Source organism: Brienomyrus brachyistius, chromosome 6, assembly GCF_023856365.1.
Source record: "Brienomyrus brachyistius isolate T26 chromosome 6, BBRACH_0.4, whole genome shotgun sequence".
NCBI lineage: Eukaryota > Metazoa > Chordata > Actinopteri > Osteoglossiformes > Mormyridae > Brienomyrus > Brienomyrus brachyistius.
This window is the reverse complement of record NC_064538.1, coordinates 30,621,923-30,649,798: the sequence shown is the minus strand read 5'-3', so window position 1 is coordinate 30,649,798 and position 27,876 is coordinate 30,621,923. Positions and strand designations below refer to the sequence as shown.

Below are 27,876 nucleotides of genomic sequence, written 5' to 3'. Positions count from 1 at the left end.
CTTAGTACCCTAACACCAGTTATTAAAGTGCTTTCTGAGCCCTGTTTAAATTGAGACAGAGTGACGCAGACACTGAGGATGCTGCCTGTGGATATAAAGGGGCCTGTTTGAGCACAGCATTGCTGTAAGTCATTCTGAAATGCCGGTGGTCTGACGGACAGAGTGATGTTGGCTCTATGGTTTTTGGTGAACCAGCTCTTTTCTTCCTGCCGTGTACGGTCTTTTTATAAATCTTTAATATCAGCTTGTTTCTGAGTATTGGCCTTCCGTGTGCAATGAGCGGGTAGATTGCTTCATCCAGTCTGAAAGAGAAGGTGCTTATTGTCTCAGGGACACCCCCGCCCTGAACCCCCCGCCCCCGGCTTCAATTATAGACATGAACAGCAAAGGGAATGGGACTGATGACCATGCGCTCTCTACACAAAGGGAATCTTGAGGCGGGGTCATAAAGGTGGTGCAGAGCGTTGACCTTTCACAGCCCAGTGGAAATGACACCCAGGGATTCGCGTGACTGACTCAGGCTGGTTAATAACGCCTTCCTTGTATTTGATAGACGATGTGAACCTCTGGTGGCTGTTTAATGAGGAAACTGGTCAGTGATGAACACGCAGTGAAGTGAATGGACCTGGAATGAGCCAGACTGGCTTGCAAAGTCTGAGGGAATTTTGTGCAGATGGGTTTTTCCCCTCAAAGAAGTCCACATGGAAAGCCGTATCCATAGCCACCCAAAATGTCCCTATTCCAAACTCAGAAACCCCAAATAGCTGCCTGACACAACTTTGGCTGATTCTTCACTTCTCTCGTATTTGTCATGGCTGAGCATGGTGGAACCTCCAAAGGATTTAGGAGCAAGTGCAAGAGGGTATTAGGGCGAGAGTTGGGGCAGGGTGAGGTGGGGGTGTTACTTAGTCTGATAATGCGAGGTAGTGTAATATGAGCTGGAAACAAGAAAGGGTGGCCCCCACGAGAGATTTGGGCTCCCTGGGGCATATAGACAGATGGTCTGATGGAGCTGGGGTGTGCTACGAAAACCAGCAAGGCTGTGTATTGTTCCACAGAGGCTGCTCCTCTGTGTTTCCCCTAAGGGATGTTTTTGAGGTAGTGACGGGTTTAACTAGCTTAATGTGAAGCTCGCCCCAAGCCACACCTCCGCTGCCACTTTTGTCCACATCTCAGGATTTTGATGGAGTGAGTGATGTGGGGGGGGGGGCAAGCACCAGGCACTGAGTCACGGTTGGGGGAGACAGCCATGATACCCGAGAGCAATGTGCCTCTCCTGAGATGTTTGAATTGATGACAGGAAGTGAGCTTGGATGGTGCAAGTATCCCCCCCCAACCACATGCGGTAAACTCTGGCTGAAACTCCAGCAGCGCTAATTGCCGTGGCGACCTGGTATTGACTCAGCCGTGGCTCCCTCACATCCATTGAGGCTGACGACAGCCTTATACTAATTGCATGACCCTCTGGTGCCAACAAAAGCTTTGTCTAGCCTGGAATATACTGGCTTGTGATACTCCCCAAGGGAGACCTTCTTAGACATGTCCTCTGCTTTAATGAGACACTCCATGTGATGGATCTGACCTGTGTATTGGTCTTGGATTGTTTTGCTCACTACAGTTTCCTATAATACAACTGCTTCATCCACCCACTTATTAATCATCAAGCTCGTTTAGGGTTTTGATGAGGAACTGCTTGGCATGAAGGAGAATACACCAAGAATGGATGTCAATCCTTGATGGGGAATATGTAATCCATGTTTACAAATGTGATTACATATAACCACATTCAGATGTAATATACTTCTATATTTGGAACCTGCACTAGATATAAATGTTTGTGGGAGTCTTCACTGGTATGAGGAGAGGGAGGAGAAGGTGTGGACTAGGTGCAGAATAAGAGCTTCTCCTCCTTTATGTGGGTTGTTCTAGTGGCCCTGTGGTGGGGGAGGGGCTAAGAATGATAAGGATTAATGGGATTAAGCATCAGAGATGGTGGCTTTGGAGACAGTGCCCCTAGTATGGTCATTGGGGGGGGGGGGGGGGGAATTCTAACTCTGGGGCAGGAAAGGGGTGCTGAATTTCCTTGAATTTAGCTATGCGGATTTAATATCGCTACCATGCTGCTGAAAGAGGGCACCACTGCCTTTACCAAACCTAAAATGTCCTCCACATCTAAAATGGGATGGCTCTTTAGGACCATCGTGATGAATGAAACAGACTCGCAAACACCATCACATTGTAAAAATAAATGAATGAATAAAAATATTAATGTGTGAAGGAACCCCCCCCCCCCCCCCCCGATGGTAAGTCGGAAAATGGTTCATGTGAAGATCAAAGGGCCTCCATTGAAACCTTGTGATAAACTTCATCGTTTGCTTGCACGATTCAAAAGTATCAGCAAGCTATTGCTGTAAGTCCCACCCCAGTAGTTTGTGGTTGAACAAAAAACACCTAGTCTGGAGCAGGAACTGCAAAACAGTTCTAGAATTGCCCCAGAGGAACTACAGTCCGGCCGAGTTCCACTGGTAAAAACACAATGTAAGGAAGTTCCTGGTTCTGGAAAAAGGTTCCGGTTCCTGGAAAAAGTTCTTGTGCTAGGAAAGTGCACATCAGTCAATCAGTCAATCACTCAGTCAGTCCATCAGTCTGTCAATCAATCAATCAATCTTTCTTTATTTATATAGCACTGTTTACATTTAGGGTATTTGGCAGATGTTATCCAGAGCGACTTAGAAGTCTCATCAGTGAATACATTCTGATACTGGTTCATTAGAACCCAGTTAAGAATACTATCACACTAAAAAAACTCTGTTGGTAAGTAATACATTTTTTTAATAAGAATATAATTCTGGAACCCTTTTAACTGCTGTGCCGCTAAAAATGTACCGTGAAAGATCAGAAACAGAAGATATGCTGATGCTGGAGGTGAAACTGGGAATGTCAATAAAATCAATTCTCAGATACTAATCTATATTAAAAATTAGTATCTGATTAGATACTAATTTTCACCATCATTGATACCAACAGTGCAGTTTTCGTCAGACTTCACACAGCACCACTACAGCGCAGACACGTGTGCATGCACGCACACACACACATACACACACTCGCGCAGCCCCTCCCCTCCTCTCAATAGCCGCTGGACGCATTCGCGTTGGTTAACACACACATACCGAGTTGACCGAACATGACATATGCTGCAGTTGAAGGCAGTTTGCAAGCTGCTTTAGTAAAAAAAAAAAAAAAACATAAAAGTGCCGTTTCTTCTTGAAAAATTTTGCGAGGTTAGTAAAGCTCGTATACTAGCAACACTGAACTATTAAACGCTTATCAGAAATGTTAACTTAGTTGGCGTACACCTTAACATTAGCCGTTTATCTATAAGCAGTTAGCCAACAAACACATTAGCCCTATGTTATCATTAAGGTAGCGGATAGGCGCAATGGCTAATAATTAAATATAGTTAGTGTGGGAACAATGCAAAACCGTAAAACAAAAATGTGTCCTGTAAAATCCTGTATATGGCCAGTCATACTTTAAAAAAAAAAAAAAAACGTTGCATACCGTGAAACTGATATAAGGCCCTACATGATATATACCATGATATAAATTTTTGGTCACACCGCCCAGCTCTAATATGACCTCACCAAGAGATCTAGTATAGAGGGGTTCCCCTCCAAGAAGAGTTCCAAGAACTGAGCCCTTCCATATCATTTGATATGACCGGCCTTCTAGGCAGGAAGTAAACTATTGCCATGCTTATGGACAAGAGAGCATTTGGTTGACGGTGTCGAATGTTGCTGAAAAGTCAAGGAGGATTAGGAAAGATGACAGTTTGGCTGCTCTGGCAGCATGTAACTTCTCACTGACAACCAAGCAAGCAGTCTATGTGAAATGTGTTGCTTTGAAGCCAGATTGGTTAAGATCATGAAGATTGTTCTGAGAGAGATAGACACTTAATTGTAAACTGCGCATTCAAGGATTTTTGAAAGAAAAGAGAGAAGTGATACCAGTATGTAGGTGCTGATGTCTGAAGGATTCAGAGTGGGTTTCTTCAGAATAGGAATAACCCTGGCTTTTTTGAATGCCGTTGGTACATTGGCGCTGTTTTACCCACAGGGTTTACGAAATGCTTTACAGGCATTTTAAAAGAAGAAAAATACTGAAATCAATATAAGCACAGAAGAAATTAAAGTACCAAAAGTAATTCTAGATAAGTGGAATTATAACCATATACATTCTCCATAGAGGACTAGAGGACTGCAGTGGAGACACTAGTGATCAACAAAGGCTCATTTTACCACCTGAAATCATCGCTTCTCTAACAGCATCCTGTTTTGGGGATAGAGAGCTTAGGGGGACCTCCTCCTTCTATGTCATGTTCTTTTTTTAAATGTGGGGGTCCATACCAATTACACACATACAATGATTCATTAATGTCTCAGAGATCCTCCCTGGATGGTCCCTCGTGGGCAGAATGACTTCAGGGACCATCTCACACTTTGTTACCTCATAGCCTTGACAGTCCTGTTTGATTCTGTCAGTTTGGAGCAGGAGCCTCAAGCCATGGTATCTGTTAACCCTAACCCGCTTGCGTCCCCTTCGGTTTGCTGAAGACAGCAGGTTCTGCTGGGCCTAGACAAGACTCGGGGAGAGCGCCTCTTCTAACCCTTTCAAATAAATGAATAGACTGGAAGCAGAGACTGCTGCAGTAAATCCTTCAGGAGGATGCAGATTTATCACAGTAATGGCATGCAGGGCAATGGAATGGGAAATGGCATTGAAAAGAGTCTGTGTGTGTGTGTGTGTGTGTGTGTTTGTGTGTGTGTGTGTGTGTGTGTGTGCGTGTGTGTGTGTTTATATACCATATTGTGGGGACATTTTGGAAATATTTATTACTTTTTAGCTTGTGGAGACATTTTTCAGGTTCCCACAATATGAACCTCAATTTTATCAAAATCTGTGAATGCAATCAAAAAATTAAAAATGCCTGAAGTCTTGTATTTTGTTTGGATACTTATAGTTGAGATTAGGGCTGACTTGGGGGTTAGTTGGGATTAGGGTTATACTCATAGAAATGAATATGTCCCCATAAAAATATGAATATGTGGACTATGCACGTGTGTGTGTGCGTGTGTGTGTGCGTGTGTGTGTGTGTGCGCATGTGTGTGTGCAGGAGCACCGTCACTTCATGACTCAGATCTTCCCAAAGCCAAGGTGGCACTCTTCTTCTTCTTCTTCTTCTTTGCACATCAACTTAGTTGCATCTAAGTCCCTCCCCCAGCTACAAAAATGCACACCTGTCAGGTACCTGAACCTTCAGCTTCACAACCCCCCCCCCCCCCCCACCCGAGTGCTGGACCTGGAGCTTGCTGGGAGTCTGACTGCAAAAGACCTGATTCCTTGACCCGTGTTGTGACTGATGCCGATGCCATTTGTTAATCTGTGAGACGGGACCAGCCAAAAAAGGCAGAGCATTTCTCTGAGACATTTTTGTGGCTGTCATGCAGGCATGTACAACAGCTCGTCACTTGGACCAATTCACATCTATCACTGGTGCTGTTTCACTGCCACTGGGATGGTGAGGCTCAGAAATCCCTGAATTATTTAGGGCTTTACTACAGATTCCTTCCGTTAGCTTGAAGTGTTCTATCTATTTTGTCATAAGTGATTATTTGCCATAGGGTCACAGTGAGCCTGAAGTCTGTTCCCGGATACAAAGAGCACAAGGCAGGAGACACACATCTATTATAGGACAAGAGGCAGGGGACACCCGTCCACCTGTCCATCACAGGACACCAGGCAGGGGACACCCATCCATCACAACACACACTCAAAATATCATACTATAAGCAATTTAGAAAGACCAGTTCACCTAACCACCACCATTTGGAAACCAGAGTACCCAGGATAAACACCAGTTAGCTCCACATGCCTGCAAACTCCACACATGTGGAATCAAACCGACACCCTCGAGGGTGTGCTACAGGCACCATGCTTAATTGCGCCGTTGTTTGTTTCTGAAAATACAAAGACAAGCAGTAATGCTGCCTCAAAATGATTTAAAAAGCATTAATAGTTTTTCAGTGAAAGTATGTGGCTTGCGCAGATAGGACTGGGAATGGAGCCTGATTCAGCGAGTTTCTGCTCTGCATTTCTTGGCCTGAAGATGCAGACTAATCCGTGGGGCTTCTCGGCTAAAGATGCTTTCTCTGCAGATGGACTCGCCCTGTCTTCCGGCTTCAGTCCTGTTGTTTTTTTGCCGTGGTGTGACTGATGCAGCATTGCAATGAAATAGATCCATTGAGGTCACAGTCCGAGGTCGAGAACACTACAGATATCAAGGTGAGGCTGTTTGAGCACTGAATGCAGCTGTGAAAGGACACTGAATGTTTGACTGTGCCAGTATCAGCGTTAACATGCAGGGTTCTGCTCTTCCCATTACAGCACCTCTTCATCTGCCAAATATAGTGCAGTTGTATTGGGTTCAATAAGAAAGGAATGGTGGATGCATTAATTCCATCTATCACCAGTAATAAGGCTCTTTTCCCATATTTATCAAGCCCTTACATGTAGGTCCTTCCATAGACCTCACAATTCCACCATCCCCAAATGAGCACCAACCTTCTATTGCACAGCACAGGCTAGTCAGTTGTTTGGGTAGTTTATTAATTACTGAGCACTCCGATGTAGAGAGTTTAACGGGCATTTGTCCAGTGGACTGCAGACCAGTCCAATCATTTCTGTGTCCTCAGCCGTGCCACACATTCACAAGAGGTTAGCCTCTGCTACCCTTTCATGTCTGTGCCTCCTGGGCTTAAGTATAAGAATGCTTCACTATTTCAGTATTTAATTTGCATGAACAAAGGCTTTTGCCTGTTTAGTGTGAATCCCGCTTCTTTTATGGAGTAAGAGGATTACATGACCACTCCGAATTTTTGGAATAGCTGCTTAATTATATCCACCTTTCTGGAAGACAATTACTGCCTTTGCTTTTAGAGACATGATACAGTATCTCCCTTCTCAGTCGGAGTTTCATAAAAAAAAAAATTCTGCTCGGTTTACTGGGAGAACAACCCTCGCAGTCATATTTTCCTAATGAAAGAAAATATTTGAGTAACTTGGATGTGTGTGATTTTGCTGTGACAGCTTTAACCACAGTACAGTACTTTTACGTACCAAAGACGCGAGAATGTAGCTGTTTGCATAGGCACAGCAGGCAGGCTCTTTGCTGATTAACATTTCTCGTCTCCTGTTTAAACCGGCCATGTGACGTGTTATACTGTAGGTTGGTTCACAGCCCAACTCCAGTATCCGAGGCTGTGCCTGAGACAGCGCAGACTGAGATGAACAGAAGATGGATGACCTGCCTTCTCTTCTCACCGAAATGGCACAAAGTCCTCCCCACCGTTTGGGGAATTTGTCTTTGGCAGACTGATAAATGGGGACCCAAATGGGCCCGTTAAGCACGTGATGGTCAAAGAGGACGCGGTAGAAATAAGCAGTCTGTCGCTGATCTCTCTATCAGTCTGCTTCTTCGTCTTCCTTTCCACTCCTGATAGTCAATCGATGGATCAGATCTGATCAGTGGAGTGCCACCCAGTGGAAATGCCGTCCATGAATGAGCCTTTCATGTCTTCTTTCATGTCTCTAGCACAAATAATATTTGTATGTCAAAAACAGGACAGATTTAGAATATAACAAACTGAGGCTTACTTTACTCTTTCTTTGTGTTGTCTGAGGTCCGATGTTGTAACATGACAAATCTCTGTCTTTATGGCATTAAGAAATGCCTAATGAACCGTTTATGAGTTCATGAGGTCATCATCAGCAGGCAAAATGCTACACAGTCATTCTGTCAGCGTCTCTTCTCTATAGTACCATTCACTGGAGTTTGCATAGCCCGTTTCTTTGAGCATGTCCAGAAAGTGGTGCTGTGAGGCCGTCCCATCTTGGCACGGCAAACCGAGGAGGCGCCAGGAGCGGCTTTCCTTAAAAGAGCAAAATGAGATTAGATGACATTTTCCTTTGAAGGGAAACACAGGGACCCAGTAGGGGAGGACCTTCAAGACACCGAAGTAAACACAATGATCACCAGTGTGATGACAGGGACAGAAATAATCCATTCAAATTCGGAACTGGTCAGTGCTGAGGGTCGGGTTGCTGGGGGCCGAGCCAGAAAAAAAGCACCAATATATTTACAAATTGCCAAGAAGGAGGCACCGGCAGAACAAATCAATAAGGATGATCCCAGTCACGTGACTCATTCCCAGGAAGGCTCACAGGCACAGGCTGATGGAATGGAATGTGCCTGCCCATGTCAGTCCCTGGGGTGAAGGTAAGATTGTACCTATGGTGTGTGCATCCTTTGGGAAGGGGTCCGTCCCTGTTAGAATTATCTGCCGAGACATGTTGACGGACTGTTCCGGAAGAAAGGGTGGCTTATGGGAGGTGTCAGGACGAGTTTTCCTTTGCATAGTGTTCCCTGCTTCCTGGATTCCTGCTGCTGGCAGGTGTCAGAGTTGTGTCCTCCGCTGAATACCGAATGTGGCTCGTGTCGCAGCCCCCCCTCCCCCGGCTTGTGAATTGCCCCAATGTGTGACCACCGGGTGAATGTGCACCAGCAGTAGCACATTTTGGAAGCCATGCAGAAATCTGAGTTTAGAGACAGGATCTGTAGTGCATATATGGGTTGTATGTTAATTCACATATTAGTAAGAGACATGATGACATTGTCAATTCAAACTCCTGTTATTGTGTATTAGGAGCAAGCATTTAAACAGCTGCTTTGAGCTTGGTGTTTTGTATTCTGGCTGCTGTGGGCTGCAGGTCAGCTGTACTTTCGATGCTAATTTTAGTTTGAAAATAATAATGTCAATGCAGCAGCCCTATAGCTACACAGAGAAGCAGAGTCATCCCGGCCGTCTTTGAGAACTAGGATTTACATGTTCTTTCTGTTATGAGTTTTCTTTTCTTGTTTTGATCAACTTGCTAGTTTTTTATGGTCAGGTGTTGGGAGGAACACATTGAAATTCTGCTGCCAGAGTTGCCGGGTCGGGGACAGGTGCTTGGGGGACAATAGAACAAACAACAGTGCAATAAGAGAAGAGACAATACAAGACAAAAGACATGCATTATGGGGAGTGAAACAACAAATGTGCAATAAAAAGGTGGTGCATCGGGGAAGGATATGCAAGTCGAGGTAGTACAGTACTGATAAAGTGGACCGAAGTGTAAATTTAACAACAGTGTGCAATACAGTGGGGACTGGCGCAAAACACTGGTTATTTAGCAATCACATGGCTTGGAGAAGGAAGCTGTCCCTGAAGACGGTGGTGTGGGTGCTGATGCGAGTGATGATTCGCTGGGTGGTGTGGGTACTGATGCAGCTGCTGATTCGCTGGATGGTGCGGGTGCTGATGCGAGTGCTGATTCGCTGGGTGGTGTGGATGCTGATCAGGCTGCTGATTCGCTGGGTGGTGTGGGTGCTGATCAGGCTGCTGATTCGCTGGGTGGTGCGGGTGCTGATGCGAGTGCTGATATGCTGGGTGGTGCAGGTGCTGATCAGGCTGCTGATTCGCTGGGTGGTGCGGGTGCTGATGTGAGTGCTGATATGCTGAGTGGTGCAGGTGCTGATGCACTAGGTGGTGTGGGTGCTGATGCGCTGGGTGGTGCGGGTGCTGATGCGCTGGGTGGTGCGGGTGCTGATGCGCTGGGTGGTGTGGGTGCTGATGCGCTGGGTGGTGCGGGTGCTGATGCGCTGGGTGGTGCGGGTGCTGATGCGCTAGGTGGTGCGGGTGCTGATGCGCTGGGTGATGCGGGTGCTGATGCGCTGGGTGATGCGGGTGCTGATGCGCTGGGTGATGCGGGTGCTGATGCACTGGGTGGTGTGGGTGCTGATGCGAGTGCTGATATGCTGGGTGGTGCAGGTGCTGATATGCTGGGTGGTGCAGGTGCTGATATGCTGGGTGGTGCAGGTGCTGATATGTTGGGTGGTGCAGGTGCTGATATGTTGGGTGGTGCAGGTGCTGATATGCTGTGTGGTGCGGGTGCTGATGCGCTGGGTGGTGCGGGTGCTGATGCGCTGGGTGAGGCGGGTGCTGATGCATTGGGTGGTGCGGATGAACACTTTTACAAGGGCAAGAGTGTGACGAGAATGTGAGCTGGGTGGCTGGTGTCCCTGATGGTGAAGGTATTCATGTCGTGTAGATACAGTAACTTTGTGCGGCACACTCTCCAGGAAGCCACACTACATGGTCATAGCATTATTCCTGTTATGCTGGCCCAGTAATATCCATGTGACTGTCTTAAACATTTGGTATGAAAGCAAACAATTCAATATGCAATATGAAATGAGGCCTGTACTGAATTTTATTTTCATTCATTTAATTTCATTTTATTTTGCATGGAATGAGCCTTTTAAGCCATCAGGCAATTTCACTGAGGCGCCGGTTCATTGGTGACACCGGTTTAGCATTTCAGAACATTAAATTAATCACTGGAAGGGACGCCATTCCACTGGGAGTTCATACAGAGCGGCACAACCTTCCCTCACCTGGAATTAATTGGCAAAACTTAACCAGCAGAGTCAGCTTCAGGCCAGCTAGTCATCACGAGCAGCTAAAGGCCTTACCATGTCCTCATAAGGAACAACAAGCAACAACCATGAGTTAGACGGTAAGCATGAGCGCGGAGCGCCGCCTTTCGGGTTCCTGCTTGGCTCAGCCTGCTGTTAAAGTTCATGGAGCTTCTCAGGAGAAATGCTATTCCGTGGGGCATCTCCAGAGCGAGCGCGGAGTTGGGAAGTGCCGACCGGAAGCCTTCCAAAGCCCCATCTGGTGAGCTAAAAAGCTTTTCCTGTGTCGGCCATGGCATGCCGGGACAGGGAACTCAAGCAAACAGCGCCTGTGAATTTGAAATGTGTTTCTCTGTTTTTTTTTTTTATCACTGGGACAGTCTGTGCTTGTGAGATCAGTATCTGGGGGGGACAGCAAAAATAGTCAAAGGGGTGTGACACGGAGGTGCAAGGATGGAATGGGTCCAGGGTCCAGATGTCTGTAATTCAAGGTCACATGGAAACAGAAAGAGGACTTTTTATATTACTAAAAATTACGTACAGGAGGATATTGGTTTGTCACCTGACTTTGCCGGGCACACGCTCACCTCCCCCTGCTAGATTGTAATTTTGGTACAACTACGTATCCATTTGGTAGAGAGGAGAATGACTGTGAACATTTTCTCCAGGCGAATGAGTGAAATTCTCACTTTATAGTTAGATATTCAGTCACAGAACATTTTTTCTTGCTGGGCCATGGTTGTTAACGGTGACTTTCGAAGTTGTCTGCAGTCTCGGGCTCGTTGTCATAGATAGGTCATGTCCTCATTTTTAGTTCAGCTCTCCCACCTGGATTTGAAATGGAGCTGCAGTGTTTGGATTTTTTTTCCATTGAGAAAAACGCTGAAATCTAGTGTTACAATTTCTTAAAGATGACTAGCAAACCAGCTGCAGGCAGTGGAAGGAGTGTGACGTGGCACTGCTCAGCGGGACAGTAGGCATTCCTGTCTACTCTTTGTGGGGCACACTTGTAAGATGCACTCATGCTCCTTCTGAGATGCCTATAATTGGATTTCCATTTGTGAATTTACGCTGGCTGGAGTGAAATGGCGGGACAGCACTGCCAGGTGCCCGGGACGCGTGGCATGCGGCGGGCACTGCATCAGCAGTGAATTTCATTTCACTTTTGCCCTCTAATGTGGTCTCATTTAGGGAAGCAGTCGAAGGCAGATGAATGAGGCACCCGGCAGCTGAAAGGTACTGGGAGCAATGGCTCCATGCAGGAGGGAAGCTCAGGACTTTTTTGAGGAATTGATTTTGTGCTGGCAAAAGCTGAGAAGAGTCGCTGTTAAAAGATCCCTCGTGAGACCATGAGAGGACGCACTCCGATTCTAGAAATGGTGGTGACCGTAGATGGCCAGGCAACAGGCCTGGTGACTATAGACTTGCAGGTCATATCATTTAGGTCATAACAGCAGTTTTGTAAGAAAGGCACAACACGTTCATACAGTATGTACCGTTTATGAATGATGCATGACTTGTAGAGGTCTTATGAAGGTCTTATGTATGACTCCAAAAGGTTAGTGAAACCCGATAGTATTAAGAACGCCACGTGGCGACGGGGCGTTGCCTCTCTGTAGAAAATCTCTCAGTTTTCTATGACATCAGGTTCTTTTATTGTTAAGCAGAAACAATAGCTGTATTAGTGCAGCTGCCTGGACTGACTTGAGGCCTTTGGTTAGTGTTTGATTGCTGTTAAAATTAGAACCAGATGAAACCAGAAAGGTCCCGATGTATGATGAAGACCCAAACGCTTGCTACGCAGACCCAGTGCTGGGTGTGGCCTCCTCACATTTCCACGGCGACCATAAGTACATTCACCCTCTTCAAATGATCAGGAAATGGTCTGCCATTGCCTAGGGTACTGGATTCCAGGAATAAGTGCTTGGGCAGGCGCGTTGGTGGAATGATTTCTTAAGAGTAACAATAAGGGTTTATATAAGGGTTTTTCCCCGAGGGCTAAAACAAGATGAGCCAAAAGCCAGCGATGCATCACCAACAGACACCAAAAGGTCAAATTTCAAAGCAGAGAGACCAGTGAGGCGGTTCAGTGAACAGCAGTTTCTCCCTCGCTCTCTGCCTGGGTTTGCTGTCACATGACTAGTCACATGACGATTGACCAAATTCAGTAATACCCTGGCTATGTGGGAAGTGGCATTTTTTGAAGCACACTCAGTCGTAAGGCCAAAGAATCTTGATTGTTGGAAGTGTGCCATCACATTGGAATCTACTTCGGTCCTGCTTCTTTTTCTGGGTGGGATGTGGCTCACAGACAGTGACCTTTCAGTGACCGTGCACTTATTTACAGGAAAACTGAAAACAAACCTTCCCTGGGCTTCGGCGCTGGCCGGATCAGAAGCAGTACACATCACGTTAGCTGCTGAAAATCGCACCCTCGCATACACTTTCACATTCACATGCGTAAATATACTTTTTCTTAATTCAGCTTCTGTCTCATATTTACATCCACGTAATATGACCAAGATTGAAACATCCTGGCAAAAGGAGGTGCTTGATTTGAAGTGGCGATTCCTAAGAAGAGTCATTGCAGAAATTTGTTGTCTTTTTTATGTCTATATATAATGGAGCCCCTTTGTGTGCAGAACACAGAATTGCACAGCAGTTGGAGGGACATGTTCAGAGGGATATTGCTGGGTGTGGCTCCTCTACAAGCCAGACCAGTATCAACATTAGAGGGTGGATGGACAGGCCGGGTCAGGACAGAATTCTTGGGCTTGATGCACTATATCTCAGTCTTGATGTACTATATCTCTGTTCTAATTATGATTGATTATTGACTGCATTTTGGAACGACGCACAAACCCTATAGCAGCTGCCTCCTCTGTGCATGAACCTGGCCACAGATGTGTACAGTGGGTGTGTGTGTGCATATATATGTAAAGCATCCACCCGCCCATCCATCTCCTAGCCACTTCCCCAGTGCAGGATGACTGTGAGCTTTAAGCCTGTCCCAGGCAGTGCAGGTAACGAGGTTGCAGGCCCTATGAGCAATTTGCTCCATCAGTACAACTGAGTGTTTTTAGTCTGTAGAGGGTAACTGGGGTACCTGGAGGAAAGCTGTGTGTGCAAGGGGAGAAAATGCAAAGCAAAAGCCAAACTACACACAGAGTGGGGGCAGGATTCAGCCCCGCGATGGGGAGGTGTGAGGTGGCAGCGTTACTCACTGAGCCACTGTGCCGCCGGATTTAATCTCTGACACATAAATATCATTATGGAATCCGCAGAGACTCCGAGTTGTGTGACATTTTAATATTAGATTTGTGTTATTTGCCTGCTGCAATGCAGGCTACACTGCGGCGTCTGGAGAACAGACCTCCATGCTCGGATCTTCTGAGGCTGAGGCTCTCTTTCTGCCCGCTGATCCGTTAATATTTCCCGGCGAACTCTCTGCCGCCTGCCGAGTGCTATTCCTGGGGCCCCGTTACGCATCTTCTCCTCTTAAATCTTTCCTCCCGTGATTACGCGGAGATTGCCTTACCTCCGAAAGCCACGTTTGCCGGGGATTTGTGTCTCACTTCCATTTAATCTCTGTCAGGTCTTATCTCCCAGAAATCGGCCTGTTCCTCCCCCCCCCACCTGTTCCTACTGGGGTTTTGAAACAATTTCTTTTCTTCTTCATGTACTTTCCTTGTTTACAAAAATCCCACAGATGTTTTATGATTGCCTCACTGAAAGTCAGTTTGCAGCACTGACCCAAATTACAGACCTTTTTGCCCATTTTTTCACTATGCAGTCCTGTGTTTCTGGCCGTGGACCTTCGTGCAAATAAATCCTTTGTTCTTCTGCTTGGGGGTGGCATGGTGGTGCAGTGGTTAGCACTGTTGCCTCACACCTCTGGGACCCGGGTTCGAGTTTCCGCCTGGGTTACATGTGTGTGGAGTTTGCATGTTCTCCCCATGTCGTCATGAGGTTTCCTCCGGGTACTCCGGTTTCCCCCCACAGTCCAAAGACATGCTGAGGCTAATTGGAGTTACTAAATTGCCCATAGGAGTGCATGTGAGAGTGCATGGTGTGTGAGTGTGCCCTGCGATGGGCTGGCCCCCCATCCTGGGTTGTTCCCAGCCTCGTGCCCATTGCTTCCGGGATAGGCTCCGGACCCCCCGCGACCCAGTAGGATAAGCGGTTTGGAAAATGGATGGATGGATTGATGTTTTTCTGCTTTTCATTTCTGCTGCACGCGTGCTTCACCAGTGTGATCATATGATGCCCACACCAGGGTACGAGCAGGAAGTTCCCGTCAGTGGGAACCTGGCATTTCTTAGCGGAGTTTATCTGCAGCTAGTGACTAGCACGCCAGTCACGCCACTTTTCTCGCCCTCTTGTCGACAGATCTGTCCCAGCCTCCCCCTGCTCAAGCGATTATGGGGTCATTTGCTGCTTCTACTCCGTCGGGAGTCCGAGGTAGAAATGAAACATGTTAGTCTGATGTCCAGATGAGGTGTGCTGTGCCACAGATACAGCAGCAGCGCCCTGTCCCGTCCCCCCCCCTCCATCCTCCCTTCGAGACAGTCGTGCCCAGGCCCATCTCACTGTGGAGTTCTGCGGTCAAGAGGGGTTTTTTTTTCTAATGTGCTGAGAATCACAAGACATGAAATCCCAGGCCCTGTTGTGAGGGAGGAAGTCCTTATTAAACACTTATTAACCATGACGCTGACATGTGGCTCGGTCAGATGGGGTGGGTGACACCCCTGTTGGGTTTTCTGGGCTGTTCACACGTCGGCTCCAGGTTGCATGCAGCACAGCCCCGGTGCCGCGCCTGAGATGCCGAACTAAATGTCTCCATGCTGCAATACCGGTCTTGGTACAGTATCTGCAGGGTGTGATCCTGGGTCAGCAAGCCTCCATAGATGGATTCTGTTTTGTGGTCCTAAGTTTTCTTACTGAAACTCAGGATGTGTTTTATCGACAGAGAAAAATGTGACGCGTCAGATGTTTGTAACTTTTTTATTCTGTTCTGAGATCCTAAAAAAGAAAGCAGCCTTTGCAGATAAGAATTCTGGGTAAAACAGACATTGATACCAGCTAGGTTGTTGGCTAGCCAGCAGGCAGACTTGTTTTTCCCCGATCACCGCAGCGGCTCTGTTTGCATAAGAGAAGGTTTTTTTTTCCTCTGAATTTAAGTTCAAATAGAGGAGCACTTCCAGATGACGCCTTGATATTTTGTCACCTCCATGCAACCCTATCTTCTTATTCTGTAATATTCCTCTGATGATTCAGTTTAATAGGACAGCCGTGTCATATGTGGCTGCCTGTAATCTCTGGCCCCTGGATGTTACCTTGCCACTGGGCAGAAGCAGACATGGAGCCGTCATTCGCCCGTGTAGTTTACTGAACTACAGGCTGTCATCTTCCCTGCCCAGCTGGTCGTTGTCTGTTTATGTCCCACCTGTTTCCCAAATGTTCCACACAATGTAATAAAAGCCTGTTATTCATGTTCAGGTCCCCACAAAGATCTGTGAATTTAATTAAAAAAAGTAACAATTGCAAAAGTCTCGTATTTTGTTTGGTTACTTATGTAACCTTGGTAAGGTTAGGGCTGGGTAGGAGTTATAGTCGTCATGTTGGGATTCGAGTTTTCCCCATAAAAATGAATGGAGAGTCCCCACAAAGATATAATTACAAACCTGTGTGTCTGTATCTGTGTGTATACACAGTACTGGGAAAAAGTCTTAGGCAGTCAAAGGAAATGTTTAAAGCTATTTATCTAGGTAGTAAATGTATATTTGCTCAGAATTAAATTACAGTTTAACATTCAAATATATGCAATTTAAGAATAACACAGCAAAAACTAACAGGAATTCCTTCTCTTCTCCAGAAAGTTAAGTGTTTTTGGGCGCCGGCCGGCACATTGATACAGAGGTCAGCACTGTTGCCTCCATGTGTGTAGAGTTTGCATATTCTACTCGTGTCATCGTGGGGATTCCTCCGATTGCTCTGGTTTCCCCCCTCAGTCCACAAATATACTGATGTTGATTGGAGTTACCAAATTCCCCATAGGTGTGCCCCTTGATGGGTTGGCATCTCATCCTGGGTTGTTCCTTGCCTTGTGCTTACAGCCTCTGGGATAGGTTATGGACCTAGAAGAGCACCACTTTGGAGAAGAGCCTCTTCCCATGGCTAAGGTCCTGTTCAAGGGCCCAGCGGTGAAAAGACTCTACCGACCCTGGGATTTGAATACATTGTTTTAGAGACAGGTGTGATATATTATTAGCAATTCCAAACCAATTAAATTTACTTATCTATTTGTTCGTCTGAATATTTTATTCAATCTTTTGTGTAACGTAACTTCGTGTAAGTGGTTATCCAAGCAGGATCAAAGTGACCTCAGAGTCGGGCACAGGGTCAAAGGCGGGGCTGCATCTTGGATTACAGAACCAGCTCAGGTTAAGCACCCTGGTAGAGGGTAAAGAGCAGAGCGCCTCCTGGCAGTCAAACCCTGAACTAAGTCATGGGATTTTCATACCTGCTGAGCTCGTCTACCATCTCTGTAAACCTGAAGATTCCCACTGAAGACATGATGGTAACCCCCAGAGTAAGCTGGAAGGGCGTTCAGCCTAGATATATGGGTGTCAAACCAGTTGCAGTGCTTTGGTTGAAGTCGCATTAATAGATGGATTAGCGAACATTGTGGATGGGAATGAGCAGCCATGGGGGGTCCTGCTCATGTGCCATCATGCTGCCGACAGAATGAGTGCAGAGCTGACAGGATACGGGGTGGGGGGAGGGACCATGCTGCCCCTATCACTGCAGCATGGGGCGAATGGGGAGTCAGTGTAAAGAAGCTGACTTTCTTGGGGTGCAGGATTCCTCATACGTCCCAGAAACTGGGCAGGACCATAATTCATCGAGTGTCTGTCGAAAAAGAGTACTGGATTGTCAGGGGGAGCTTTCTTCAGTCTTCACATGATATATTTCAGTGACTGAGTGATCAGAAGCATGTCAGAGGAGATGGGGACAGTCCAGCTGAAACAGGAACGTGGCAGGAGACAGGTTGAAATCTCAGATACGACAGCCTCCAGCCAGGAAGGGGGTGGGATCTTCTCTGCTTGACCTCCACCGCTGCATAGAGCAGGGAGGATCTAGAGCTGACACTGCTGGATTTGCACTGGCTGAGGCAGATGCTATGTGTGGTGATCTCCATCAAGATGAGCAGCTCAAGGAACATGTGGTGGTGATGGATGAGCAGGGTGAAGCTTAGCTCCATCATAACTCCGGATGTGCACTGGCCCTCAGTCCCAAGTTCCTTCCAGCTTGATGTGACGCTTTGTTCTAAAGCTGCGGCCGAAAGTCCCTCTCAGCTCAGTAAGGCAAATTTTCCCAGCAGCCTGCAAGTGTAATAAGTGACTGATTGCTGTGGGCCAGATCTGCATCAGGGTCGTTTCCTATGAACTTCCAGCGACAGGTTCGTCTGTCTCTGAAGTTGGGTGATACATGCTTTGAGGTGCCTCACTAGCAGTGTTAGAAACATCGGTGCTTTGGTCTGTACTGGCTGCCGGTCGCTTAGCCTGGGGTCCTCGGGGGGTGGGGGTGGCCTGCTCTCCTTATGGCTGACATTAAACCCCTCTTAGTCAGCCCCTCCCGCAGCAGATTGGCCAGTATGGGCTTTAGTGATTGGAAAAAGGTATATTCACCCCCATTCCTCTCAAATTCTAAATGGTTCAAGCCTCAGGTATACACATGATCACATTCAGAGATGGTGTGATCTTTCACGGCCTATGCAGACCTCAGAGAGCAGAAGGCTTAGTGTGAAGGCTGCTCACCAAGAGTCATGTGACCAGGCCCCACCCACATAACTGATACCTCTTGGGCTTCTGGAATGCCATTCTCTAAGGTCTGCTAGGCCCCAGAGCCAACGTGCTGCTGTTACATATATTTTTTACTCCCTTACGTCTACATCAGGTCAGGTGAGGCGTATTGTTTTAGTACTGAAAAAAGGGACACCCCCCACCCCACACACACTTCCCCGCGGGCGTTGGAAGAGCAGCTACTCGCACCTCCAGGCTGTCGTCATGGCATGCTTCGAACCCTAACAGAACAACCTGCAGAGCTCCGGTCTATTTTCGCATCTCAGGTCGGTCTCTGAGGAGGGACAAAAATAGACGTAGCACTCCAAGGTGTTACTTCGTTACAGGTGCCGTTTCTCGCTTTAGAGTAAAAAACTGAAATAGTGCCAGCAGAAATAGGACCACTGGCATTCAATTGTGAAATGATATTCAAAAAAAAAAAATTATTATAAGTTGAAAAATACTAATAATAATCTGAAATCTCTGACTTACGGACAGTGTGAGTCTCCTTTTCGGTGACTGTCAGCTCTATAGTAATTTGCTCGTGGGAGGAACGGCCGAGTATAACCTTCATGATACAGTGATGCGATTCCTGAACTTTCCAATCCTGCCGCCTGGCTCTGCTTGGATGGTGCGGCAGGGCTCGCCAGGTTCTGTGCCCCTGAGGCCTCCCGCATGCCCTCGCTGTGGTGGGGGATCATACAAGCCCCGTGGTGTATCAAGCCATGTCACAGCCTCCCTGCTCTTAAATCATCAGTAACCTTGAAAGAGATGCTGTGTTTGGGAGGAAAAAACACGGCCATGTAGATGGAGCTGGTACTTCGTGGTTCAGCGGTAGGTGGCGAGTGGCTATGGAGGGGCTACGTCTATGTGCCTGTGATCAAAAGATTGCCTGTACCTGCACAGTCACAGGTCCGTGAGCCCTTGAGCAAGGCCCTTAACCCCCAGCTCCAAGGGTGCTGCATGTTAGCTGATCCTGCACTGTGACCCCCAGGCTATGGCGAGCAAGATGGAGTCAGCAAAGCATTCCAATCTACTTGTGCAAATGGCAAATAAAGCATGTTGTTTTAAATAAATAAATAGATCTTGAGGAGACCTGGAGCAAAAGCTCATCATGTTCCCGAGACTTAGGCTGACGCACCAGGAGCTCAGAGCCGAAGCGGCGCGCTCACTGTCAGGCTCGTTTATTTCCCTCCAAGGTCAGGTGCTGCGTCATCCACAATGTAATCAACAGTCGAGATGGTCTGCCAGTCAGCGCGCTCTCCCTCGGCACAGTGGTGGCACTCTGTCAGAGCAGGAAGAAACAGCAAAAGTGTTTTGACTCTGCATCATGAGTGCTTGTGCCTAGGGTGTGTTTTTTACTGCCCGAGCAAGCCTCCCGTCTGCTTAAACAGCAGCATGGGTGAGCTCCAGGTGTGTGTGTGTATGTGCAAATGTCCCTACATACAATGTGATGAAAACTTATTTTGATGTTGTTGAGACTATTTTTTGGTCCCCTCCAAGGGGAAACTCCTGTGACTGCAATCAAAAGACTAAAAATGCCACATGTTGTACTGTATTTAGTTTGGTTACTTATGGTTAAGGTTAGGGCTGGGTAGGGGTTAAGGGCACCATGTTGGGATTAGAGTTTTCCCATAGAAATGAATGGACGGTCCCCACAAAGATATGAATACGTGTGTGTGTGTGTGTGTGTGTGTGTGTGTGTGTGTGTGTGAACAAATATTCAATTACAGCCAGAGTGAAATCTCAGCTAACTTATACAGATGTTACTGTGATCCCTGTTTGGAGAGAAGGCAGTGCATCTCTGCAGCATTTCATTATATTCAGAAATAGGTGTGGAAGAAGAGTAGTGCAGCACAGCACAGTGCTGCAAGCTTCATCTTCATTCCCTTAGAAAGGTGCTCAGGAAATGCAGGATTTCAGTGCATGTGGCTGATACACTGTGTGGGAGAGCACTCTGTTCCCAGGGCTGGGCACTGCTGCATTTTCCTGTAATAGATGGTGTTTGAAAGTACCAGGGGACCTGGAGAGGGAGGGAAAAAAACTGCAGATCCAGCTGGGTGCCATTACTCAAAAACCCCAGAATCCTTTGCAGGACAGTGGGCTCCTCAAGAGATTTACTCCAAACAATCCATAGTGTTGGAAATAAGCTCTCATTGCACTGCAGTAATCCTACTGTGCCCTCCAGTCTTTCTTTAACTGATTATTCATTAAGAATAATATAGCCACTCTCCTGAAGAAACACCCTCGTCTTGCATTATTTTACTGAAAGGTAGACACTCAGATTTTCCCTTTGCTGCACTTTCATTTGCGTTTCATTTGTTAATGTTTGTGCTTCTACTTCGTTATCCATGTTAATTCTTTTACCACAAATCGATTATTTTATTTAAACTTCTTGGCCTGTGACATCCCAATGCATCGTTCTCCTGTAATTCACTTAAATAAATTGCACTATTCGTCTCATTTTGTCAAATGACAGTTTAATCTGCCTACATGCACCAGGCTAATGAAAGGCATTTATTAAAGTGATATCGCTGAAGTGAACCAAACCGAGCTGGCCTAAATGAAGGCCACTGTCTAAGGAGTGGACAGAGAAGGGGCTGATCTCACACGAGCATCCTCAAGTTTTTAAAAAAATAATATTCCATAACGACTCACCCATTATTTTCTTTTGCGGAATAAAAGTAAGTGTACCTACCTTGGGTATGTTTCATTTCTGTGTCGCTAGTTTATTTTTGGATCCAGTGGAAGCACACACACACCACACACACACACACACGTAGGGTATACCTCTCCTTACGGGGTCCGCTCATTCACTTCTATGGGAAAAATGCTAACGCTAACTACAACAACCTTAACCCCTACCCAGCTCTAACCATAACCAAAGTTTTTGCATTTTTAACTTTTTCATAGCAGTCATTGATTTTTATAAAATAGAGTTTTCCCTTATGGGGACCAGGAAACCGGATATTTATCACGTTATGGGGACATTGTGTCCCTGTAAGGTTAGGACACACACAGACCTATACTCATGTCTTTGTGGCGAGCGTCCATTCATTTTTACGGGCAGAACACTAATCCCCACTCAGCCCTAAAGTCAACCATAAGTAACTAAAAATATATGTTTAGTTTTTTTATTGCATTCACAGATTTTGATAAAATTGAGTCCCCAAGGTCAGAATAACAGGTTTCTACACACACACACACACACACACACACACACACACACACACACACAGCCAGGGGCTGAAATCATACACATAGTCCGGAAGGTATGGGTGAACTGCCCTCCTGGAAATTAACTGTTAATAATGCTCTGACTGTTGTTGACTTGCACTCACACTTGAAGTCAGCCAGTTCAAATCCTTCCAGAAACAGACAGGGACAAAGGAATTGGTCGGGATTTCAAGCAAGGAGATGCTTATTATGGATTCAGCCACGATCTCCTCCACCTGTTTGGTGATTAGAAGGACGTTCGAGGAATGGTGTGACAGTTTACCACCATAAAGTCAGCGCATTCTGCTTGAAGGACAGACCGCGCTTCAGAAAAAGTGCATTTGATCTGCTGGACCCCCGCCACTTTTGGCCTTTGCACCTTGTCCGTTGCGAAGAGGCGGGAGGAGACAGGTCAGGTGTGGCCACCCCAGCCTCACTGTGGTCCTGGCTGAGATATACAGAGGCCTTGGTGAATACCTGGGTGAAGGCAGCTTGGTGACATCCCCCTCCTCCCCGAGGATGCGGAGCAGCAGCATTGATTAAGCAAGCAGTTTTTTTTTAATCCTCTGTGAAATATGACCTCATTAGTCCCCCGACTCCTGTCGCATGCACCAGAGACCCGCACACATCTTTGGGCCGCTGGGGCTGCTACTGATGCCCCCCTAGCCTCCCAATTAGTCCCTGTCAAATCGCATCGTGGCACTTGAGTTGGAACCTCAATTGCAGGGGCGCTTATTTTGAGGGGGTTTGCTTATCTCGTTGTGCACATTGTGCAAAAAGCTCTTCTATTTTCATTAGACTGCTTCTGGCTCTAAGGCATGACTTTCAAACTCGAACCCGTCATTTAGATCCCAGGCTTCACCCCTTTAAAGGGGTGACACATGATTAGCAGAGGAGTTGGGGTTGATTGTGTTGCTCGAAGTCACAGGGCCCCTTCATGATCTCATCTAAGAACAACTGATTCATAGAACAGTACACAGGTCTGCTGCTATGACGTTACTTGCAAATGAAAAATATAAACCTCGTCTTTGCCTGGATAATACAGCACTAAGAATTAACATGAGTCATAGCCAAATCAGCTACACAGCACACATGTAATGCCAAAATTAAGAAGCTGTGCATTTGGTTTCATTTTTAATTAATTCATGTGTGCTGAAGGATTTGTAACTGAAACCTTGCTTTGGTTGCATTATTGCCAATGTGGAACGATGGGGGGAGGGGTATAGCATTTTCCAGAGTGTTCTCTGGCCTTTCTCACTGCAGTCTCCCTTGCCGTGCAAAACAAGCAGTAAGCGTTGCTTTCGGCCAAGTGTTGCATTAAGCGTCTATCTCCAGACAGACTAAGGGCATGTGGTTGCACCCCTCCACTGGCATTTTGATGACCATCTACATTCCCACAGATACAGGACTGTTGCAGGGGCAACTAATCATGTTATTGCTATTTGATTTGTTAACTTGTCAGTGCTGCAAGTTTTATCTTGGGTGTATCATGCAAGTTATGTCAGTCCAGTGAAAGGTACACATTGATTCTGCACAGGTACACCTCCTGCTTCATTACATAGCAAGTAATTAACTAAGCAACTTATGAAGTGCTTTTAATGATGGAGTCTGCAATTCCTATTATCTTGGCTGCCATGGCTAGAAAAAGAAATGTTTGAGTAAGGTGATTGTTGAGGGTACATTTGATGGGAGTTTCAGTGATTCAACCATGTTTGTTTTATAAGGAACAGTGGCTTAAAAGGACACTAGAATTAAGTGAAGTCTTTGCTGAAATACTCCTTAAGCATGATGTTCATGCCAGAGATAGGCACGCACAGAAAACGAGACATGCAGCTCCCAATCAGGGGAGTGCAAAAGGCAGGTACAGCCATGAGAAGCTGACATACATAGAGAGAGATGGGTTTGCGTAATCCGCTTTCCAAACCTAAAAATGCACTTTTGCAAGTCGCAAAGAACACAGGCAGTAGTCTGTGATGCTGTGGAAGTTGATGAGTCATCCTCAGCAAGCGTGGATTGAAACGGGCCAGCCAGGTCGACAGATCGCAGCCCAGCTGGAAACTTATGGCCGGTTCTGGTTAGTGCCTCAGCCAGTCGTTTCCATCTTCATCAACAGAATAGTAAACCTTGGGGTTTTTGGTGGAAGAGCTGTGCTTTTCTGTTTCATACAACTTGAGCATCGAGAGTGTGACTGTACAGTGGGAGCACATATGAAGTATGATTCTAATACCTTTGTGTTGATTCTTCTCAGTCCATGGCATTTCTCCATTTTGAATAGTAAACACTGTCAGTGTAGCAGAAAAATGGCATCTTAACCATCTCCTTTGTCCTCTTAAATTGACACAGGTTGCCACAGAGCCAGGTAAGACTGCTCTGTACTGCACTCTCACTCTTATTTGTGGAGGAGACAGTTGCTCAACCTGGTTTGGCTGCTGGCACTACATGATGTCATTCTGGACACTCATGAGTGTTGATCTCTGCTTGCAACGCAGAGTAACTCATTTACGCTTGTACCTTTGTTAGGCAGTCAGAAAGTAGTTCCTTGCAATCTAGCCTTCTCGCCAAACCTTGTTTGATTTTGCGTTTTGATAAAATATGTGGTACTTCAATACAGAGGTGCTTGATGTAAGTCCTGACACCTGTAACACATTGCTGGAGTTTCCAAAGCACTTTAACCTTATTCACATTGTTTACTTTGTTTTGACTTCAATTAGGCAGTGACTGGCAGCACACAATAATTTGCACCATGGTGAGCTTCAAAACAGTGCCTCACAATGAGTAGAGGTTAGAGAATATCGTACCTATGGATAGGATGATAAAGAAGTAAGAGGAGGCCCCTGTTTTGGGTCATTGTAATGAGGAAAAGATGCATAAGTGAAGCCTTGTGCTTGAGAAGGGAGATGGATAACCCCCCCCCCTTCCCCCGAACAGCTTTCAGATTCAGTTTACTCACTTTTGTTGTTCTTTTTTTGCTGTCACACAGCGTGCAGAGACCATGTACGATGGGGCGAGGGTGCCGTCCCCCCAGGACAGCGCCAACGGCTTCTCCCAACCGGGGGTATCCACAGGCCGGCCTAAGTCAGACGAGGAGTCGGAGAAGCCAGAGCCGGTACTGGTGAAGAGAGCCCACAGGGAAATCCTGGACCATGAGCGGAAGAGGAGAGTGGAGCTGAAATGCATGGAGCTGCAGGAGATGATGGAAGAACAAGGGTGAGTCCTTATGCCAGGTTCTCTGTTGTGGGGCACAGCATTAATATGAGTGTGCATGGGTGTTTTTGGGGACATGTCTTAAATATGGCACTGTTGTCATAAATAGGAGTCAACAGTCATGGAAATCTCATCATGGAAAACATCAGATCTGTACTGGCTGTACATCTCCAGAGGATTCTGGAGGGCTAAGTAACGCTAATTAATAACAAGCTGTGACCTTGTTTCAATTAATATTATTGTAATGGCGCTCAACTATGATGAAGATCAATTAAAGTCAATTAGGGTTGTCATAAGTGCTGCTTAATTCTAAGGTTTTATCGACTGCATGAAATCATCTCTCACCTAAAAATAAAAGCAAAATAGGCCTAATTAGTCAAATAATGAGGCAAATCAAGTCCCTGCAAACCTGTTTGGAATTTGAATTGAAACCACTCAGCCCAGATGTACTGGAACACTGCAGCTTTGATTACAAATTACAAGCAGATTCCAGATAAGCAATGAATTCTGGCTCCATCCGCTCTTTCCCTATGGGAGGCCGACCGTGAACCAGCGTTTTCCAACAGTATTCGGAAATTCTCTCCTCGGAGTCTCTGTATTGCTGTTATATACCTGGTTTGTTTGGGTACCTGTCATATTGGTAGACAGTAGCATGCTGTGCTTTTCCTATGACCTCACCAGGATTTTTTTTCAGGCATGCAACAGGCAGAAAGTAGGGTTTTAAAAAAACCAGCATGGCCATAATCTATTATGTCTTTTTATAAATATATATCGGCATGTTTATAATGCTTTATGGATGCATAAAATGTTTTATAAGTGAGTGCATGTGTTCTTATAGACATGACATTGGTGTTACCGAAATTTCTTATCTAGATACTTCAACCATGGTACCTCAGTGTTTCTTTGGTATGACATTTAAACGTCCATCCACTCAACCCTCCTTTTTCATACCACTGGCCTAGTTTTAGGTTGCAGTTAGCCTGGAGCCTGTCCGAGGAGCACGGCTCATGAGGTTGGTCAATGTCAACATCTTTATGAAAATAAAAATGACCTACTGTAGCACTTTGAGCCTGGCTTTCATAAAGGTGCCTTGATTTTGTGAAGACATTAATGTATGATTAGGATGTTCAGTAAAAGCCCAAATCAGGTCAGCATTCATACCACAAGTCAAGAGTGAAGATCCACCTTGATGTCTCTTAATATGTAAAGCAGAGCTTTCAATTCTGTGTTTTTTCCAAAAACCAGCCACTGAAAGAAAGTTGAGGAAGTGGCCAGAAACAGCTGTAGGGTGAGTCAGTCTTCATTAATCACTCCAGGCTCCACCCAGGAGAGGTATCAGACAGGTCGATTAACATGACATGGAGGGTCTGGCAGTCAAGGGCTTTCAGTGTAATGAAATAGGTCATCTGTGCCTCGGGCTGAGTTTTCTTCTAACTTTTTCTGTTATTTCATTGCCCTAATGCAATGTCTCTACCACGTCCCTTGCCTTTGAGACATGGCGTCCTATATAAGCTCATGGCTTTGGGCCTCCAGACATCTTGGTTCTCACCTTCAGTGTTCCTTTCTTAGAGTCCACAGTGTCAGATAGAGGCTCTTTTTGAAATTATGGCCAAAGCTCACCACTTCTGGACTGTTCTCATTGCCCTGTGAGACTAGTGCTTGGGGAACTGAAGGTCATGAAGCAAGGGGCAGAGATGCCATCTGCTAGCCATCCCATAATGTCCACAAAGTGCCCTCATTCTAAGGCTGGATGCCTGGCTACAGTGATTCAGGAGGCTTCATAATGATGAGGCGGGATTCATCGAGGGTCCAGAACTCCTAGTCCAGGACATTCTTGTCACAAATCTCTTGCATTAAATTCATTAGTATGCACCAAAAAATGCAGTGTACTCATTGCCATTTACTTACTGTGCTGGTTCCCATAAACATCTCGCTGGCAGTTTATAGCTCTTTAACTCATAAAGCTGCAATGGAGTTGACATAGCTATAACCATAACAGATGGCTCGTGTCGGGATTCACTCAGAAATCAAGCCTCACAGAGTCTCCCTGCTCAGGGAGGAGGCAGGCTCCCAAGGCTGGGTAGACAGCATAATCATCTGGAGTGTCTCAGGTTTGTGAAGCACAGACTAAGCCCAGATGAAGCAGTTTCTGTCAACCTACTGCAGTGAGGGCTTAGCGTTACTTGTACCTGGTAGCCAATTGCAAGGATGCTGTGATTTTGGGCTAGGAAACGGTGCCGTTCGACTGCCCCCCCTGGGTCCCCTTCACCCTGTTTTCGGGACTTTGCAGTCTGCATTATGGAACCCTGGGAGCCAATTAAGAGGGCTCTGCTCGTTAGTGGAGGGCTGTCTCTAGTTCATTGGCACACTGTGCTGACCTCCCCCCATGTGTGGTGAGGATGGGGGTGGAGGCCGTTAGGCTGGTGCTCACTCACGTTTTTTGTCTGTGGGCACCTGTGCAACTTCTCCAAGAGCTTCAGGAGCATGGTGGCCCTTGGCAGGAGAACATGGCCAGTGTATCGTCTTCAGCGCAATGCAGTGCAGGATTCTCACATTACCTGGTGTGCAGTGTAGGAATCATCATCTACTGATAATGATTTTTGCTTTTAAATCAAGCCTGACTTGGCTTCACAACACTGTTTGGGCCATGTAATGCGATTTTCCTCAGTCTTAATGTGAATCTTTGCTCGAGTGTCTCAAAAATGGATTCCTTCTTTACGACTGCATTCACAGTTTTGTTTTTCACATTTTTCAGTTCTGGGAGAAAAAGCAAATGTGTTCATTATCTCAACAGCCATTGTACTGGGTAGCCTGCATCTATTTCTACTCAAGTGTGTACAGTAGCTGTTCTTTACTTGATTAATCTGATTTTTCACAGAATGTGTGTTTTCATGAGGCCAGTAACTGAGGTAATGAATGGGTATGTGATTATGATTTTCCTACCAGAATGCTTCCTCCTGCAGATTCAGCTACAGCTCGAGAATGAACAGACAGCTGGGTACAATTGGCAATCAGGGATGTATTTTTGGGACCGCT

General features: G+C 46.2%; 1 protein-coding gene across 3 annotated transcripts in view; it reads left to right on the top strand.

Annotated features, from left to right (window-relative positions):
• The window catches only part of srrm3 (serine/arginine repetitive matrix 3), a 73,717-nt gene that overhangs the window by 10,081 nt on the left and 35,760 nt on the right, over positions 1-27,876 (top strand). Inside the window, exons 1-2 of one of the 3 annotated variants that reach the window (XM_049017417.1) lie at positions 8,211-8,338; positions 24,617-24,843. In XM_049017417.1, coding sequence (XP_048873374.1) covers positions 8,306-8,338; positions 24,617-24,843 — 260 coding nt within the window. In that variant the 5' untranslated portion in view covers positions 8,211-8,305. Of the gene's footprint in view, positions 1-8,210; positions 8,339-24,616; positions 24,844-27,876 lie in introns of those variants that run through there. The other 2 variants (XM_049017419.1, XM_049017418.1) reach the window with 2 other exon arrangements.